At 47.8% G+C, this 18,085-nt stretch overlaps 1 protein-coding gene across 1 annotated transcript; it reads left to right on the top strand.

The window, feature by feature from the left end:
• Nucleotides 1-225: 225 nt before the first annotated feature.
• Nucleotides 226-16,063, top strand: LOC146340380 (NXPE family member 2-like). Its single transcript, XM_084860624.1, has 7 exons — nt 226-296; nt 4,131-4,240; nt 4,799-4,859; nt 5,283-5,985; nt 9,082-9,143; nt 12,951-13,166; nt 14,899-16,063. Exons 2-7 carry the CDS (start codon nt 4,142-4,144, stop codon nt 15,441-15,443), a joined length of 1,686 nt encoding a protein of 561 aa, XP_084716750.1. The 5' UTR covers nt 226-296; nt 4,131-4,141; the 3' UTR covers nt 15,444-16,063.
• Nucleotides 16,064-18,085: the final 2,022 nt, after the last annotated feature.

The raw sequence follows: 18,085 nt of genomic DNA, 5'->3' as shown, positions 1-18,085 counted from the left end.
TTGACACAGTAGTTCTGTGCTGGGGGAAAAAGAAGCCACATTTGAGTTTGGGGAAAACACAGGAGAAGATTTTTTCCATCTTAGGGGCCCTGCCAGGCACTCATGTGTGCCCCCCCCCCCAGTCTATTGTGGTCTTCCCTTTTCTGAGTGAATGCGGCCAAAAGCTCCTGCCCACCCCTAAAAAAGGTTAACGCCTTCAACAGCTTGTTACTGTGCTCTCTCTCCTCGCGTTTTCTGTTCCTCCAGAGGCTCTCCGTTGCCTCCACCTTCATCACACTCACAGCAGGCAAAACAGGGTAGGTACTATGACATCCCCAACCCCAGCCCCTTTCCCACTAGCTTGCTAGAGCCCCTTTCGGAATGGCAGCCCTCGCTGTTGGGAGAAGGGAAAGGTGAGGGGGAGGGAAAGGACTACGGAAAGGATCCCTTTCAGACTTTTGAAACTGAGGTAACTCTGGGATTATTGCAACATACACTAACTCTGTCGGAAAAACCCTGGCCTGAAAAAAGCCCAAGGACCCTTCCTCACCTGGGCGCACTCCAGATGTATTGGAGAACAAATCATCAGTATCATCATCTCCACCTGTAAGCAAGTCAGACCACCTAACCAAGAAACTTATAAAACCAGGGGTGTTTTTCCACTGCGTGAAGTGAGAAGGCACTTTGTGCGTGCCTGGGGATACTCTCTTCACCTGCTTGCAGTCTTGACATTGGGAATAGGGCCAATCTTTGGCTAAAATTTCTTTAGTTACCGCCTTCACTCCCCAAACTGGGACTTAAACATGCCTGGACAAAATGCCCCCCTTCATCCTTTAGCCCAGCAAAGTGCAGACTTTCTTTTCCTTTTTTGTATAGCGAGATCGTGTCCTGGATGCTCCTGCCTGTTATTTCTTCATTTATTCAGGCCTACTCCCAGATTTGGGCAAGGGTGGGGGGCATTGGTAGTGCTTGCGTGCTTTAATTTGTGAATGAAAATCGTTCAGCACATGCTCAGAGGATGAGCAATTACAAACAGGGGGCTGGTTCGCCTCCTGCGGCCCTCCCTTTCCACTGGCCCAGCCCGCGCCTGCGGCAAGCTCCCCCCTGCAAAAGGAAGGAGATCCACAAAGACAGCAGGTCCACGTAGCCCTGCTACTCTGCCTGCTGCTCTCACCTCTCGCTGCTGACATCGGGGAGGAGAGGAAGGAAGGAAGGAAGGAGGAAGGAAGGAAGGAAGGAAGGAAGGGGGCAAGAGAGAGAAACGGTTCTGGGGCAGGCCAGCTGAGAGCGACTCGGTGGGTTAAGTGGCTCAGGGCAGGCTCTGGCCCCGGAGGCATTCCCCGTTTCTTGTGGGGCAGCTGGCCGGACTCCTCATGCATTTTCCCTTCTGTGTCTGTAAGCAAAGGGACTAGCACCCTTATTTGCTTTTAAAAGAAAGCTAGCAGTTGAGAGAGGGACCCAGAGTCCCTGGCCTGCGTGGCTGTGGGTGACGGGAGGGCGCCAGGCTGGGGAAATCCACCCCAGGGGGGCCAGCCATGCATTTATTGTGGAACCTCCTCCCGAGCTGTGTTGCTGGCGGTGCTGGGTGCGAGGCAGGGGCTCCTGAGCATGCATGGCTGCTCTCCATTTCTTCCTTCATCCTTTGTCCTGGCTCAGGCATTCTCAGCCGCTCATGAGTTTCTCAAGGAAGGATGGGAAGAAGGCTGCAGGCAGGCAGAGCGGTCCTGGGGGTGCCCTGCAGGATTTGATTTCCAAATAGGGTTCCCCAGGAGCCAGTCAGGCCCCTCCTAGGTGGGTCGGATGTGTAGGGGTGCGGGTGTGCGAGCAGGATCTCATCTTACACTGGAAGCCTGGGGGCGTGTACGAGATGGGTGGCCCCCCAAGCCCCTTGCTATTTTTTTATTTTCATTCTTCTCCCTGCCCCCCATGGATTTTTTTTCAGCTGCTTCCTGGAATGTGAGAGTGATAACGAGGTGTCCCAGCAGCCTCCAAGCCATTGCTATTTTTCTCTCCCCCCCTTCCCCTAATTTCCCCGCATTTCCCATTCAGCTTTGCAGGCATGATCTCCGAGTTCCTCTGCTTGCCCCTTCTGAGCAATGGGTTGCTGCCTTGGGCTCCGCCCACTGGGAACCCCTGGCCCCACCTGCCATCAGTCACCCTGCCCCCACCCCACCAACTGCCACTGCAGAGCCTCTTGCCTCCGCAGCCACTCAGCCGCCAGGAGTCAGACAGACGGTGCCCCAGGGCCTCTGGGTCTGCCATCTCCAAACGCTGCACCTCTCCACCAAAGCTGCTAGGAATTTGCAGGGGCCGTAAGGGACTGAAGGAGCCATCGCCGTTTCACCATAACACACCCGTGTGTACTCAGTCATGTGTGGTTGAATCTTTTACGCAAGCGCATGCTACTGGTGTGTGAAGGTGACACCTCCTCTGAGTTGCGCTGTTGCTAGCGTCTCATTTTCACAAGTAAGCTGCTTCCAGACGCAGTGGATGCGTTATGGCAAGGGGGGGAGGCCGCGGGGGGAGCCTTGCTGCTGGCTCAGACTCCCACCTGCCAGAAATGAAAAACAACCAGCCCCCTCCTCATCTTGTTTGCCAGTTGCCCAGCGCATGACTCCCCGCCCGCCTGGGTCAGTCCTGATTGCGCCCTGCTTCGTCCCGAGGTCTGTGATGTCCTCATCTCACCAACACCAGCGGCACCAGGATGCAGCCCGGGACTGATCAAGTGGTCTAGGGGAAGAGCTAGGCTAGAGGCTAGAAAGGGAAAGACATTTGCCCTATTTTTTTTCCAACGATTTTCTTAAAACCATTGTTTTTGAAGGGGGAAGGGAGGGGAGAGCTTCGTGGGCACCGTTACAAGCCCACAGGGGTTCAATTGCACCTGTTGGTGCCGCTTTGGGGACCCTTGGGATGGCTGGCTGGCGGGCTGGCTGGCTGGCTGGATGAATATGGCATGTGTGGGTGTCTGTGTATTGATGGGTGGTCTGACCCCTTGGCTTCACGGGTGGTGACCCCACCCTCCGCCCCACCAGTTTAAGTGGGCACCAGCACCACTGATGGACTCTCTGCAAGGTGGTAATACTTAGGCAGCCTTCCCCCACCTGGTGCTGCCCAGATGTTTTGGACTACAACTCCCAGCATTCTTGACCATTGGCCATGCTGACTGGGGCTGATGAGAGATGAAGTCTAAAACATCTGGAGCACACCAGGTTGGGGAAAGCTGTACTTAGAGATCATGGCTCACTGCCGTTGACACACCTGTCCTCCTCCATGAAGTTGGCTACTCCTTTTGAAAAGATGTCTCAGCTTGTGCCCATCACCAGATCGATGTTTTCCCATTCCTTTGTTCTGAAGGTAGCCTGTCTTGTGGAAAGGGCTTCCTTTTTGTGCAACATAGTTCCCATCACCCTTGTGTGCTCTACGTGTGCACAGCCAGAGGCCAGAGTAATACAGCCGCCCACTGTGTCCTCAATTACCTGAGTTATGGGCTCTGTGTTGGAAGTTTTCCTTATGCCTGCTCTCTGCTTGGGGCACAGTTGTGCCATTGCAGGGACCTGAAGAGGGACTGAGGTTGGCATAAGTCTGTTCCTCCCTCACTCTGCCGATGTAACTTCCTTCCTTGTGACTTTCGTGCCTTGTCATTCAGCGTTTGATGGCCTAACTTGGTTCCACCAGCAGAACAGGACTTCCGCCATTTCTTGTAGCTCCCACACAACAGATCTTTAATAAAGAATTGGGTCCAAAGTCTATAAGATAATTCCTTATTCTAATTCTATCTGTTTTTTTAATTTAAAGGATTATTTCTTGCTCTTCAGCCAGAAAGAATCCTGGAGCTGCTCCATTATGCAAGGCAGCCCCTGTCCACAGGCTTACAATCTAAAAAGACCTGAGACTTTAGGAAAGAGGAAAAAATGAACCCATCTTTGAGCAACACGGGGGGAGACTTTCTCCTCTCATCTCCCTCTGTTGCTGCCTGCTGGAATCATTCCTGATAACAAATACCAGAGCAAGAAATTTTGACTGGGTTTTTAAAAAGATACGAGTTGAATTTAATAGTGATTGAAATATTGCTGTTATTGACCTGTGTCCTTAGGCTGTGAAAGCCTTGAAGTCAAAGGTGGTGACAGGCACATCCTCTGTATCTTTTGCAGAGGTGACTGGAATGTCGTTGGCTTCTATTAGGAGGCTGTCCGTTTTCTTTGCCCTTTTGCTTGGAGCAGTGGTCATCCTCAGCTACCATATCCACAGAACTGAGACCAACGTAGGTATTTTATTTATTTATTTATTTATTTCTATACCGCCCAATAGCCGAAGCTCTCTGGGCAGTTCACAAAAATTTGAACAGGTATCCTCGCCCTGTTTTCTATAGCAAACTCCTTCATATAGCCCTAAAGTGGTATGTCTGTTAAATAAATTCCTCTGTTTAACAGATTACTTTATGTCCCTCTCATGTAATCATCAAAGCTGATGCTGGGCTCGTACCAGATAACCCTTACAGGATTGGGACCACCATGCATAGGTAGGGGAGATTTAAACCTTCTCCTCCCAGCCTTGTCTTTTCCTAAATTTGCCCCCATGGAAGGCAGGGTTAGGCAGCAAAAAGCAGCTAGGAGGGGAAGGTTTAAACCTGCCCTACATGAGCACAAAGGTGCCAGACCAGATCAGGGCCCCACACAGTTACTTGTAAGTAAAAAACACAGAGCAGGGATGCTGCACTCTTTGCGTTTAACGTATTGTGTAGTTTAGCCCTGTCTCTCTTTGGTTTGCTGAACAGGGAGTTGAACCCATGTAACTCTGTCTTTCTTCATTCATGCTCAAGTTTACCATCTTCACTGATCTCATGAAGCAACTGGAAGCAAGCAAAGTTACCACAGTTATTGGTAAGGACTTTTTAAATTTTTATTTTCATAACTATATCAAGAGTTATTTCATAATAATGTCAGGAAAAAAACAAAACACATTTTGAACAATGAGTATTAGGGCAATAAAGAAAATATGTGTAGTGTATTTTCCTTCTGTGCTTCCAAACAGTTTATAATCCCAGAATCCCAGACTTTTCAGACATATCTACTATTCACATTTAGCATTTTAAAAATTCAAATGTATTTGGAAGGACTTTAACTGAGTTGTGGAGCACATGTTTTGCATTCAGAGAAATCTAGAATCAGTCCCAGCATCTCCAGTTAAAAGACCTGCCAGAAATCATGGGGAGCTGTTGGACAAATAGTGTGACGTACTCTGAAGCAACTTCCTATTTAATACCATTACATGTTAAAAACTGGGGTTTTTTTTTTCAATCAAAGAGGGCAGAAGCACAGTTTGGCCAATGAAAGATGGCAAGGGAAGCCGTACTAAGAGGAGTATGGCATGGGCAGAAAAGGAGGAAGAAGTAAAAGACATCCTTACAAAACTGGACCGGCTGATGCCCAGTGTCACTTTCACCCATATTCAAACCACCACAAGTGCCAAGAACAGCAAAGCCACCATATTGCACCGCAAAGACCCTTATTGCGTTGGGGAGCACCTGATGGTTCGGCTGGAGTTGTACGACCACTTGGGGAAGAGGAAGGAGTACGGAGGGGACTTCTTACGAGCAAGGATCTACTCATCGAGTCTGAATGCCGCAGCTTCTGGGCTTATCGAAGACTATAGGAATGGGACGTACCTGGTCAATTTCACCCTGTTCTGGGAGGGTGATGCCAGAGTTTCCCTCTTGCTGATCCACCCCAGTGAAGAGGTTTCTGCACTGTGGGCAGCCAGGAAGAAAGGCTACGACAAAATAGCTTTCGTAGGCACATTTTTAGATGGAAGGTCAGCTGTCCTCACTGACTGCGGTTTTAACATGACCACAAAGGCAGAAGTCTGTGAGTATCTAGATGAACGAGACCAGGAGGCCTTCTACTGTGTAAAACTAAAGAATGTGCCATGTGATGCTTTCATCTCCTTGAAGTCCTACAACACACCCATCTCATATCTAACAGACGCGGAACAGAGCCTTTTAAAGAGGTATTTACTTTCCTGTTCAATCTGCAAAAGTTTCAGTTTAGGACAGGGTTGATCTGTGTATTTGCTGCATTGAGCTTCTGGGCAGTCTGAAGGCCCTAGATAAGAACATAAGAAGAGCTGTGCTGGATCAGACCAAGGTCCATCTAGTCCAGCATTCTGTTCACACAGTGGTGAACCAGCTGCCCATGGGAAATCCATAAGCAGGAAATGAGTGCACAGCGCCCTCCCACCCATGTTCCCCAGCAACTGGTCCATTCTCCAGTCCTCTGGTACAGAGGCTAATCTTAGGGTGATGTGTGTTTTTTTGTTAGAAGATCAGCAATTTCACAATTGTGTACATTATGAACTCTAGGATGGATAACATCTGGGGCCCAGCTATTTCTTAGATTTCAATAAGGTTTGAAATTTGTCAATAAGGTTGAGAACTTAAATCTTTTGTCATGACTATTTGGCTCAGTTCCTCAGACTCCCTTCCTGAAAATATCAGTTCATACACAGGTATCTGTCCTACATCTTCTGCAATGGAGACAGATGAAAAGAATTCATTCAGCTTCTCCACAATCTCATTATCCTCTTTTAATACACCTTTGCCTCTGTTGTCATCCAATAGCCTAACTGCCTCCCTAGCTGTTCTCTTGCTTCTGCTATATTTAAAGAATTCTGTATTGTTGTCCTTGATATTGTTAGCGATATGATGCTGTTAGTGATATGCTCCTCAAAATGCTTTTTTGCATTTCTTATTGTCTCCTTGCCTCTCCTTTATCCAAGCTTGTGCTCTCTTTTGTGCTCCTCATTTGAGCAGGACTTCCATTTACTGAAAGAAGTCTTCTTTTCCCTAATAGCTTCCTTGACTCTGCTCGTTAACCATGCTGGTGACCTCTTGGACATGGTGCTACCATTCCTAACCTGTGGTATACATTTTAGCTGGGCTTCTATGATTGTGGTTCTGAGTAACCTCCAACCATTTTGAAGCGATTTCAAAACTCACCCTTGTGATTGACAACAGTTCCAAGATGAGGTGCAGAACTTGGCATTTATCCCTATTAAAGGTCATTCTGTTGTCTTCTGCCCAGCACTCCAACCTATCAAGATCACTTTGAATTTTGTTTCTGTCTTCCAAGTTATTAGCTATCCCACCCAATTTTGTGTCATCTGCAAATTTGGTCAGCATTCCCTGCACCTCCTCCTCCAAGTCATTAATAAAAATGTTGAAGAGCACTGGGCCCAGGACTGAGCCCTGCAATACCCCGCTCATTACCTCTCCCCAGTTGGAGAAGATCCCATTGATAAGCACTCTTGGAGTCTGATTTTGTAGCCAACTGTGGATCCACCGGATCGTTGTTTCATGTAGCCCACTTTGAGCTAGTTTGCTTATCAGGATATCATGGGGCACTTTGTCGAAAGCTTTGCTGAAGTCGAGGTATATGATGTCCACAGCATTCCCACAGTCCACAAGGGAGGTTACCTGATCAAAACATGAGATCAGATTTGTCTGGCAGGATTTGTTCTTGACAAATCCATGTTGGCTTTAAGTAATCACTGCTTTGTTTTCAAGGTGCTGACAGATGGATTGCTCTATAATCTGCTCCAGAATTTTCCCAGACTGACTGGTCTGTAGTTCCCAGGTTCCTCCTTCTTGCCCTTTTTGAAGATAGGGACAACATTAGCCCTCCTCCAGTCATCTGGCACTTCACATTCAGACCAGCCTAGGGACATTTTCTTCTCAAATTAGCACAAATGTGCATGACAGTGTCATGATGATGTGTTTGTGGTGAGGCAGTGGAGGTATTTGGAAACAAGGTCCAATAGCTGTGGCTAGGGATGCATTGACTGTGTGAAATCCATTCCGTCTGTGTTTTGCAGATTGTCAAGAGCCTTTCATTCCTTCTTATGCCCATTGATGGAATTGGATTTTTTTTGTTTCTGAATTTGAGCAAATTTATGTGAGGAAATTTGCCAGTTCCTCCCAAAAGAGCATCTTCACACCTTGGCCTATGGGGGAAATACGCATTTTTGGCCAGGTTTTTTTATTTTGCTTATTTTTCCTACAATTAATTTGTGCAAAATTTGGGGAAGTTAGAAAACCAGTCTGCAAGTCTGCGGATCCACCCAACAAGGTGGGTCTTAGCAGACATAGCTAGTCTGCTATGGACTCCATGGGTCAGATTCACAAAAACCTGAATTCATTTGGTTTCATTGCGGATTTCTCTGGCAACCCTAGTTGTGGCACTATCTCCATTCCTTGGGTTTTGGGGGCTGGAATGATCGCAGATAGGTGGAGGCTGCCCCTCCAGTTCCAGTCCCGCTGCCCTGCTTCACAAGCCTGGCTTGGTTCAAAATCAGGTGAAGCTGTTGACATTGGGAGAGTTCATGTTTCAAACTCCCTCAATTTCTTTATATTTGTAGAACGGGTTTTAAAGCTCATTATCGACATTCAAAGTGGCAAACTGTGTTTGCAAAATTTAATTTCCTGTCCATTTGGGGCCCAAATTTTAGGCCAAGGGTCCATCTCAAGTATGTATGATGGATGTAACATCCCTTGAGCTTTTCGTATTGGATTGGGGCTGTCTGTATCACAGGAAATAAGCAAAACTTCATGCCAGCTGCTCCATCAGCTAGATTCTGGATTCACCTCCAGTGATTTTATATCATTTATTTTCGGCTTAGTTCAGTTCAGGTCATAAAGGAAAGCAGACTACAAACTTTTAATTGAATGAAACTGAATGATGTTCAGTTTCCCCACATCTGCAACACCCCGGGATCATGGAGTTGTATCCTATATTAATCCTACTTAGAGTAGGCCCTTATCCTGGGATTAACATTTCCCGTTCTCTACTGCATTCAAACCCAGGAAAGTTTTCTTTTAGTCCCTTTGAAATGAATGGGACTGAGTTTAGTCTGACATTGGATACAACCCATGGTCTGGCCGAAGATTTACGTTAAATCCTCCACTTGTATCCAATGAGGACATAATGTAATAACATAATGTAAAGACATGCATCCAGGAAGCATTATGTTTGCAGCAGTGGTCGGTTAGTTCTGAGCCTTTGGTGTGATCATTGCACAAGCACCCTTGACGATCTTTCTCTCCTCAAGGTCCAGTGTTGGTGATGAGATCCCTCAGATGTTTGGGGACATTCGTATCATGCCTTGTGAAAGTGAGTTGCACTTCCTGGCTCAGTCACAGTTTTGGGGTCCGTGCTTGGATCAGGAACCAGGTTTCATGTGGGTTTTCCTGACCAGGGAATCCCTGTGCACAACAAGGCCAAGCTGGAGGAGTTCCCTTCACTCGGATGGAGGAGCAAAGGGCGCTTCGCTTTGCCCACCTCTTTCCCCCATTGGTGGGGGCGGGTTATGCTGAGCTGGCTGTGCACAATGAAGCCGCAACCCAAGGGAATTCGCAGTGTTATCGCCAATCTGTGACTGGAGATAACAGTGGGGATTTCTCTCCCCACCCCCTCCCTAACACCTGGCAGAGGTGGAACTTATGAAGAGGGCAGTACTTGTGTGGCTGAGGGAGTGGGGCCTTGGAGGGGCACACGCCTCTGTAGGTTTTGCCCCACCCTATAATATTGAAGTTCAAACATGGCCTTGCTGGACTCCAAGGACAGATGTGGGGTTTTGCTTTGAATTTTCTTCTTTTGAACTTGACAGTTCCACAACTCTTTTGTGGAGCACATGGTATATAGATAGACATGGTTTCCTCACTTGCTCGCCGTTTTTTTTTTTTTATAAACCCTTATTCACTTACATAAATATCAGGCGGTCTCACTTTTGCCAGCCAGATGACAGAGATTATGATTAAATTACGGAGACTAGTACTGCTTTTGCACAGACAATGCTCCACCTAAGAATAATTTAAAAGCCTCTGTGTTCCTGGGGTCAGATGATCTTTCTCTCCCTGCTGAAGCTGTTTGCACAAGACTCACAAAATCTGCTTGTCTTGAAACTTCCCCGTGGCTTGCCCAAAGAGATGGGGTGGCTCTAGAGAGGCTCTGCCCTCTCCCAAAAGTCATGCTCACCACTTGTGGACCTATGGGGATGTGTTGTGATTATGCAGGAGAGAGGACATCGCCCTGTTTTCCTACAGTGGAGGAGGGTATCCTGGTTCGGGCTGCTCCTCCCATTTGCTCCAGAAGGCAGGACCAAATCTGAATAAAACTGAAGCCACCTTCATGTGCAGGAGAGTCCCTCCCCGTTCCAGTCCTGCATTGTTCTGGAGCTCAGGGCTTCGGCAGTGCTCTGCCTACTTTGTTGTTGTTGTTTTCTGTCGCCGGTCTACTTTTTGTCCGACCTCCTACCATCTGGGTTGGCACTAACCATGAATATCTCTAGGAAGGGAGATAGCCCTGCAATGTCCCCTGACTCTTCAGAGGAGTCATCAGAGAATTGTGGCAGACAGAAGCGGGAATGCACTTCTTGGCTACCTGGCCCCAACAGGGTGATGTTTGCCCATATGGGCTGGGAGGGCTTCATTATAGCAGTAGCCCCTGAGTCCTTGGACAACCATTTTGAAGGGCTTGAAGCCCCACATAGTGGGTTGGTTTCCATGCCCAGGTGCTCATGTCTCCCATCAGGTGATCAAGTGGTGTGGGAATTGGCTCCACCCAAGGTGAGTGCCACAGGTCTCCCGGCCTCCCTTCCTGTCACTGACAGGTCAGCGCTTTATCCTGAGTTTTGCCCTCTGGGTACGTCAGATCCGAGTTACGGAGGTTACATCAGCAGCAGAAGGAGAGAAATTGTATGGCAACCTCCTCCAGGATGCGTGAGTAAGGCAGCCTCTGTCTGTCTCTTCAGCTAAATCCCCAGGTGAACACAGTTCCGAGTGTCAGAGGGGGGAAAGGGCTGGAACCCCTTTTTTCTCCCTCGTAATCTGCTGAGGGAGATTTGCTTGCAGCTCCCACTAGCGGACACTCCTGCCGCAAAAGCCACAAAGGGAGATGTTCTCCCTCCGTGTGGCCTCATTCCTCCCCAGACCTGCAGCATTCAGCAGACGGCACAGCTTCAGGAAAAAAGTGTGCATCCTTGTACCAGGAGGGGAGGTCGAGGCATGTAAGGTTTGGGGATTACAAAACAAAAGTCCAGAGCCCCAGGCCACTCCAGAAATACCAGAGTTGTGCCCAAGACCCACGTCGATGCCTCAGTTGTGCCTTTCCCGGAATTTTTTCTGGAGGCTGTGCAGGGGACGGGAATGTCCTTGATTCACAGAAGCAGGCACCATGTACTCTAAATGACTGTATGCATTTTCTCAGGATATTATGGGGAAATTAAAGGTGCCTCTGGTGGATGCCCTGTGGTCCCTGGCATGGAGATGATACCCCAAGACAATCCCTAAAAGGAACATAAGGATCTGATCACCACCGATGCGAGTGTCAGGGGCTGGGGTGCGCACTGTGGCATGGCAGGTGCTCGAGTCAGATGTTGTTCCCAGAACTGCCCACAGCATCTGTCGTTTGGAGCGCCGGGCAGTCCGCCTAACCCTCCAGAAGCTCCAGCGCATTGTCCAAGGGAGAGATATTTTTGTTCACACAAACAACATAACCACAAAGGCCTTTGTAAATCATCAGCTTCACACCTTGGAGAGCTCCATTAGAGTTCTGACTGGTTCTGACAGAAATCCAAAACAGATGCACTGCCTCACTGACATCGGAGCCACCAGCCTGGAAAAGAAGTTTTGGGTACGTGTATTCAGTGTTTAATTATATAGGGAGGTTTTATGTTCTCTTTTTTCTCCTAAGGTTCTTACGTCAGTAAACTTATTCTCTTTATAGCTCAAAGTGTTTTTTACAGTGAACTTTTTGTATTGAGCTATATTATGCTCCAAAAACTGGGAGGTGCTCTCCTGCACAGGAAGGTGACTTCAATTCACATTTGGCCCTGTCTTCTGGAGTTGAGTGGAAGGAGCAACGTAGAATATCCTCCATCCACTGTAGAAAAGGAACTTCAGGGTAGGTACAATGTTCCATTCACGTGCCTAGGCACTCTCATTTATTCCGATCTCACACATTCCAGGGTTCAGCTTTGGCATTGGTACTGGTCCAGAATTGAACTCTGTGGTATGTATGTATTTATATAGGACCTTCAGTGTTGTTTACAGCGTAATGCTAGCAATTACGGTGGGTGGCTGCACCAGGGAGCTTCCAATCTGGAGTCAGGGACAGACAGCAAAGGACGGGGGGGGGGGGGACAGAAAGGCCAAGGCCATCAACAGCAAGGAAAGGGGAAGCCAGCGGGAAGCCACAGTATCAAGGGAATGATGCAGGGGTGGGCAACGTTGGAAGGTCTGGGGGGCATTTTAGCACCCTGCAAACCCCCTCACAGGTGCTAAACCAAATATTGAAAATGGTGTCTGTAGCACTACGGAACACAAAGTGTCAAAATTAGCTTGTTTGCAAGGTAAATTTGACCCTTTAGCCACTACAGGTGACATTTTAAAATAATCTGAATTCTGAGGTGGGGGGGGCAACATCAGAAGGTCCGGTGGCCGCTTGTAGCCCCTGGATCCCCCGGGGGCTGCAGGCACACAGCTGTGGGCACCGGAAAATAATTAAAAATGACATCTGTAGTGATAAATTTGACCCTTTGGTGCTCTGTAGCTGCTACTGATAACTTAAAAAAGAAATAAATGTGAATGTCGGGGGGGGGGCACATACAGCTCATGAGCTGCGTGTTGCCCACCCCTGGAATGCTGTGAGCGAAAGAAGCCACACGTACTTACTGGATTTGTTTCGGTGGGATCAGCTGAAGTCCTCTTGGAGAGGTGGGTTTGAGGAGCATTTGAGTGTGGGGAGGAGGGAGAAACTGCACCACAGTGATGTCCTGGGACTGGAGGCCGATCCAGGGATGAGGGAAGCGAAGGTGGAGTCATTGTCTAGGGCGTCTAGATTCCATTCGCACAGAAGAGTTGGAAATACCTTCCTATCATGTGACGATGGATTCCTTCATCCTCTCCTTTGTTCTGGCAGGGCGGACAGTGGCCAGAGACAGATGCAGGATCGGGACGGCCTCGCCCGTCCCCAGCGGCTACGTTTTCTACAACTCTTGGCACCCGGAATTTTGCTCGGTGGCCAATTTTAGCACGCTGGATAAGATCCATGCCTGCATGAGGAATAAAATGATCTATCTCATGGGGGATTCAACGTTGCTTCAGTGGCTTACTTCCCTTTCCAAGAGGGTGACAAGTACGTCCTTGCTGGGTTTGGATTTTCATGCTCATGCCAGGGCAAGGTTTCATAGAATGGCAGATGGTGCCTGCGAGGATCTGCAAACACCCAGTTAGGGGATATAGGACTCCTCTCCCTGTGAAGGGAGGGGATTCCAATAATAGCAACACCAAGATGGCAGGTAATCCAAATAACTAATGACTAGAAATATCACAGAGAGTTAATAGAGCATAAGGATTAAAGCAGTTACGTACACAGAACCTCACATTGACTATGTGGCATTTTTAATCAGCGTACCAGGAAGAGTAAAAGAACAGGCAAAGATCTTCAGGAACTGTCCAGTTTGACCTCAAAATAATTGCAAAAGAAACAATACCTGTCTTATTAAATCCAGTCAAGCAATGTACTGAACATATCAAAAATATAGAAAATTAAACTTAGGGGAGCATTTCCACAATTGGAGATTTCAAAGATGACCTCCACTCTAATGTGATCTAGCACTTAAGTTTAACAACTATGTGCAAAATGTTCATGAACATAAACAAAATACATCTGTTGCTTTCCATACAAGATACCGTAGGTAATTTGATTTAAAACTTCCCAGGACATAACATCTTTGAACTCTCCAGTTCTGGAAATGTGCCCCTAAATATAACTTTCTATATGTTTGATATGTTCAATACCTTGCTTGTATGCATTAAATAAGACAGGTTTGGTTTCTTTTGCAATTAGTTTGATGTTATACCCCAGTTTTCAGTAGATTGACTGGACTAGAAACCAAAGTCTCCACCCTGCAGAAGGGGCAAAGCAGGTTTCCCAAGACAGTGAGCTCCAAAACTTTGGTGCATCTAGGGATGTCAGAGGATTCCACCACGGATCTCGGTGAGGCCGAATGCCAGTGCATTCGGCCCCCCGAAATCCGTGGCGGAACAAAGCCCCCCCCCACCCCCCACCCCATGAAAGGCGTGCGAAATGGAGCACTTACCTGTTGCCATCCACGGAGCAGAGCTGGCCGGACAGAATTTTGGGGGGAGGGACGGAGCGCCTCCCCCCCACCGCGGATGTCACCCTTCGAAAAGGTAAGTGACTTTCGTACATCCCTAGGTGCATCTAAAGAGATTATCCTCCCCTGGGTCCCAACCAAGGAGGCATCGGACAATGTGACACACAAGAGAGCCGTTGCTGTTGAACTTTGTTAGCAAGCAGGCTGATAAGGGAGAAAGTGATCCTTTGGCTATCCTGGTCCCAAACCCTATGGAACCATAAAGGTGAAAACCAGCATTCTGAATCCGTCCTAGAAATAATCCAGGAGGCAGAGGTGCTATTTGAACAAAGGAGCCATATGCTCCTGATACCCACATCGCCTGGTGTTGTCTACTATGAATGGTTGTGGCTCTCCAGTGTCTCAGTCAGAGGTCTCTTCCAGCTCTATTCCATGAGAATCTTTAGCTAGACATGTCAGGGATTGTACCTGCTGCTCTTTGAATGCTGAGCATGTGCTCTACCACAAAGCTGTGGACCCTGCCTCAAATTTGACTGTTTTAATGTTGAGCATGACCGCAACTCCTCTGAATGAAGAAGTGGAACGAGAGCTGCAGTTTGTTGGGCCCTTGGAAGATCAGGGCTGATAGGTCAGAGCAGTTCTACATTTGCTCTACTGGAGCCTTCTTGCTATGACTAGCAAGGACCCATTAAATCCTTTCTGTTTAAAATCCTTCATTTCTGCTCTGCTCGTTTTATTCTTTGGTAGCGCTGAAGTTCCTTGATCACCAAGATGTTCCCAAGTTCAAGACGACTGTGGCTCTGGACCTGGAGAGGAACACTTTCATCCAGTGGAAAAAACACGGACACCCCCTTGTGACGCTATTCCCCTACTCAGTCAGAGACATAGGGTACATCGCCCGGGGCATTGACCAAGTAGCAGGGGACAGTGACACGGCCGTTGTCATTACCCTGGGCCAGCACTTCCGGGCGTTCCCCATGGACCTGTTTGTGCGGCGGGTCGTTAATATACGCAGAGCCGTTGAACGCCTTCTTCTCAGAAGCCCAGACACGAAGGTCATCATCAAAGCAGAGAATACGCGAGAAATGCAAACGGATATAGAGCGATTTGGTGACATCCATGGTTACACCCAGCACCTTGCCATGCAAGAGGTTTTTCAAGGTCTCAAGATTGGCATAATTGATGCCTGGGACATGACTGTCGCCTTTAATACAAATGATCCTCACCCACCTGACCATGTGGTTTGGAGTCAAATCATGATGTTTTTAACATACATCTGTAAGCCGGTATGACCTGCACCTGTAAGGTCAAGCAAGAGAACCCTCCTGTCTGAACCGCCCAAGAGCTTTGGCTCTTGGGAGGTATAGAAATGCAATAGGCAAATAAATGCAATCAATGAAATGTTCTGTCTGTGAGAACACAGGGAGCAGGTAGGAGTAGTGGCAGTAGTTGGTCATACTCATTTGGGTGGAACCAGCTGTAGTCTTTATTCCCACGTTTTACACCGGGGGTGGGGAACTGTTTTTCTGTTCAGGGCTGTGGTCCCTCAGGAGTAATCTGTAGGGGACTGCGCATGCCGACTGTTGGTGCAGTCAAAACCAAAAGTGGACAGAGCCGCCCCGTCTGCTCTCCCCTCTCTTTTTCCAGCCACCCCCTTTTCCTCCCCACTTAATCGGCTGCCAGAGGCAAGGGATAGATTGCTCTTGCCAGGGGTCTGAACCAATCGCACACAGAGCACTTCTCAGCTGAAACAGCAAGACATTAGGCTGAGCGTGCAGGTTGCCCACCTCCATTTTGGACCTTATAATGAATTCTGTGTGCTTTTTATTGTCAATGGAGCTCAACCCATAAGCCCTCAGGAGAAGGTGGGCTAGAATTCCAAATAAACAAAATATGTTGTTAATATGCAATTAAATCATGGGTCTTTTCTTTTTTTGATGCACTCTGCACTTTTAGCGTGTCAAAACACTTTGACTTCCTTTGATACAAACAGTTGCTTTTTCCATAGACGTCTCTTGAGACTAAACAGATGCATAATGCTAAGCATTCACGAATAGCCCAAGACAGGATGCACTTTGGTACCACAGCTATTTTTGAACTTCCTGGATGTGCTAGATGATCAGAGGTTCAACTTCTGTTCTTAATCAGAAGTACTGGGGAGAACTCCACTTATCAAATGGCCTGGGGAACAGAAGTGGGAGCTAAATGCATACAGAGAACTAAGAGCCTTTATAAAATGAACAGCATTTTATTCCCAGCGCAATATTTGTGCAAGAACCAAGGCAGTACCAGCTGTGTGATAACCTACCTGAATGTAATGGGTTGGGTATGTGGAGCAGGTGTCATTATGCAGCACTTTACAAGTAACTTTACAGGCACTATCCAACATGTCCTGTGCAGCCATAGTCCATGTAGCACCAATACAATTGACTCAGAGCTAAGAACACATGGTGGAGTGGGAGGGTGGAGGTATCACCTGTTTACCATAAATGTCAGTATTAGGACAGCATACCTCTGAGCTTGTGCAGAATGTTTTTCTGAATGCTTTCTTGCCTGTCTGGAGGCTGTTCTGTTGACCCCTGTACCTCACCATAGGCCATACCCCCAGGGGCCGCAGTACCTGGATGAATTTGGATGAAAGGGCAGCAGGCAGCCTCTTGATGGAGGAGGAAGGCTCAGGGTCTCCTCTGAGCAGGTTGATTCTCCTGTATAGGGGCTACAAGTTCAATATGACCTGCCTGCAGTAGTACCACAGTTTGTCTGATCAAGGCAGGGTATAGTTACACTTTCTGCATATCATTCTCCCCTACCGTAATGCTGAAATGCAGGCTTTTCCTTGGTTGTTGGAGGTGAAAGAAAGTGAAACAATTTCCATCGTCATTAGAGTGTCAAACTGTCTGATACATTGGTATTCAAAACTGATCTTACATTGTTTTACACTGCAGTGGTTTCAAGCTGCAGGACGCCTTCTCGGAGTCCCATTTCAGGTGTCTACTTCCCATTACTCTTTGGTACCATTTTCCTCCATATAAAGGTAGCTTGCACCAGTCTTCTGGTTGTTAAGAGCATAAGAACAAAAGAAGAATCATGCTGGATCAGTGCAAAAGCCTCTCTGGCCCAGCACTCCCGCAGTAGCCACCCCGATGCCTGTGGGAAACCCAAAAGTAGGACATGAGTGAGACCATCCTCCTGCTCATGCTCCCCAGCATCTGGTATGCACAGGCATGCTGCCTCTCATGCTGGAGGTAATACATGGCCCTGCTGGCAAGCGCTTCTGGGAACTGACGTCTAAAGCATCTAACTTCTGCCCACGCCTGGCCTAATCCCCACTTAAAGCTGTCCAAGTTGGGGGCCATCACTACAACTTGCGGTCGTGAGTTCCATACTTTAATTACATGCTGAGTTAAGTCCTTCCTTCTGTGTGTCCTGAATCTCCCGCTGTTCAGCTTCACTGAAAGCTCCATTACTGAAGGCCTCTGAACCCTGTAAAAAAACACAGATCTCACTTCCCCTCCCAGGGCTGGAAAGCAAAACTATTCAATGTTAACATTTCACATGGTGGTTCTGCCGGAAGGGAGGTTGTTCCGTTGCCCAGAGAGTTGCTGCATCTGTGTGCTTGGGTTCATTTCCAGCTAAACTTCTGGTGTGGGACAAGAGAGGAGCAGATCTTATCAGTAGCAGCACCCAGACTGAAACTCCTGAAAGCGATTTGGTTCCCCTCCCCCCAATCTTGACTTTCAGGAGGGCAGCAAAGACTTTTATTTTATTCTGCCCTTTATCCTTCCGCTGTAGCAATGCATTTTAAACTGACTCCGTTGTTTTATGGAGCTCTTGTGCTGCAGTTTTAACGATTTAATTTATGTATCACATTTTTAATCTGGAAGCTGCCTCATGGGCCCTTCAGGGCACCAAAAGGAGGAGTGAAAGTCTTCCA

This window comes from Heloderma suspectum, chromosome 6 (genome assembly GCF_057233095.1).
Source record: "Heloderma suspectum isolate Gila_16-S chromosome 6, 16-S_ref, whole genome shotgun sequence".
Lineage (NCBI taxonomy): Eukaryota > Metazoa > Chordata > Lepidosauria > Squamata > Helodermatidae > Heloderma > Heloderma suspectum.
The sequence above is the reverse complement of the archived record's forward strand: the minus strand, read 5'-3'. Positions and strand labels throughout refer to the sequence as shown.

Coding starts and splice junctions, on each gene's coding strand:
- LOC146340380 (XM_084860624.1), top strand. CDS start 4,142: ATGTCGTTGGCTTCTATTAGGAGGCTGTCCGTTTTCTTTGCCCTTTTG. Junction 4,241..4,798: donor TCCACAGAACTGAGACCAAC/GTAGGTATTTTA, acceptor TTCATGCTCAAG/TTTACCATCTTCACTGATCT. Junction 4,860..5,282: donor CAAAGTTACCACAGTTATTG/GTAAGGACTTTT, acceptor TTTCAATCAAAG/AGGGCAGAAGCACAGTTTGG.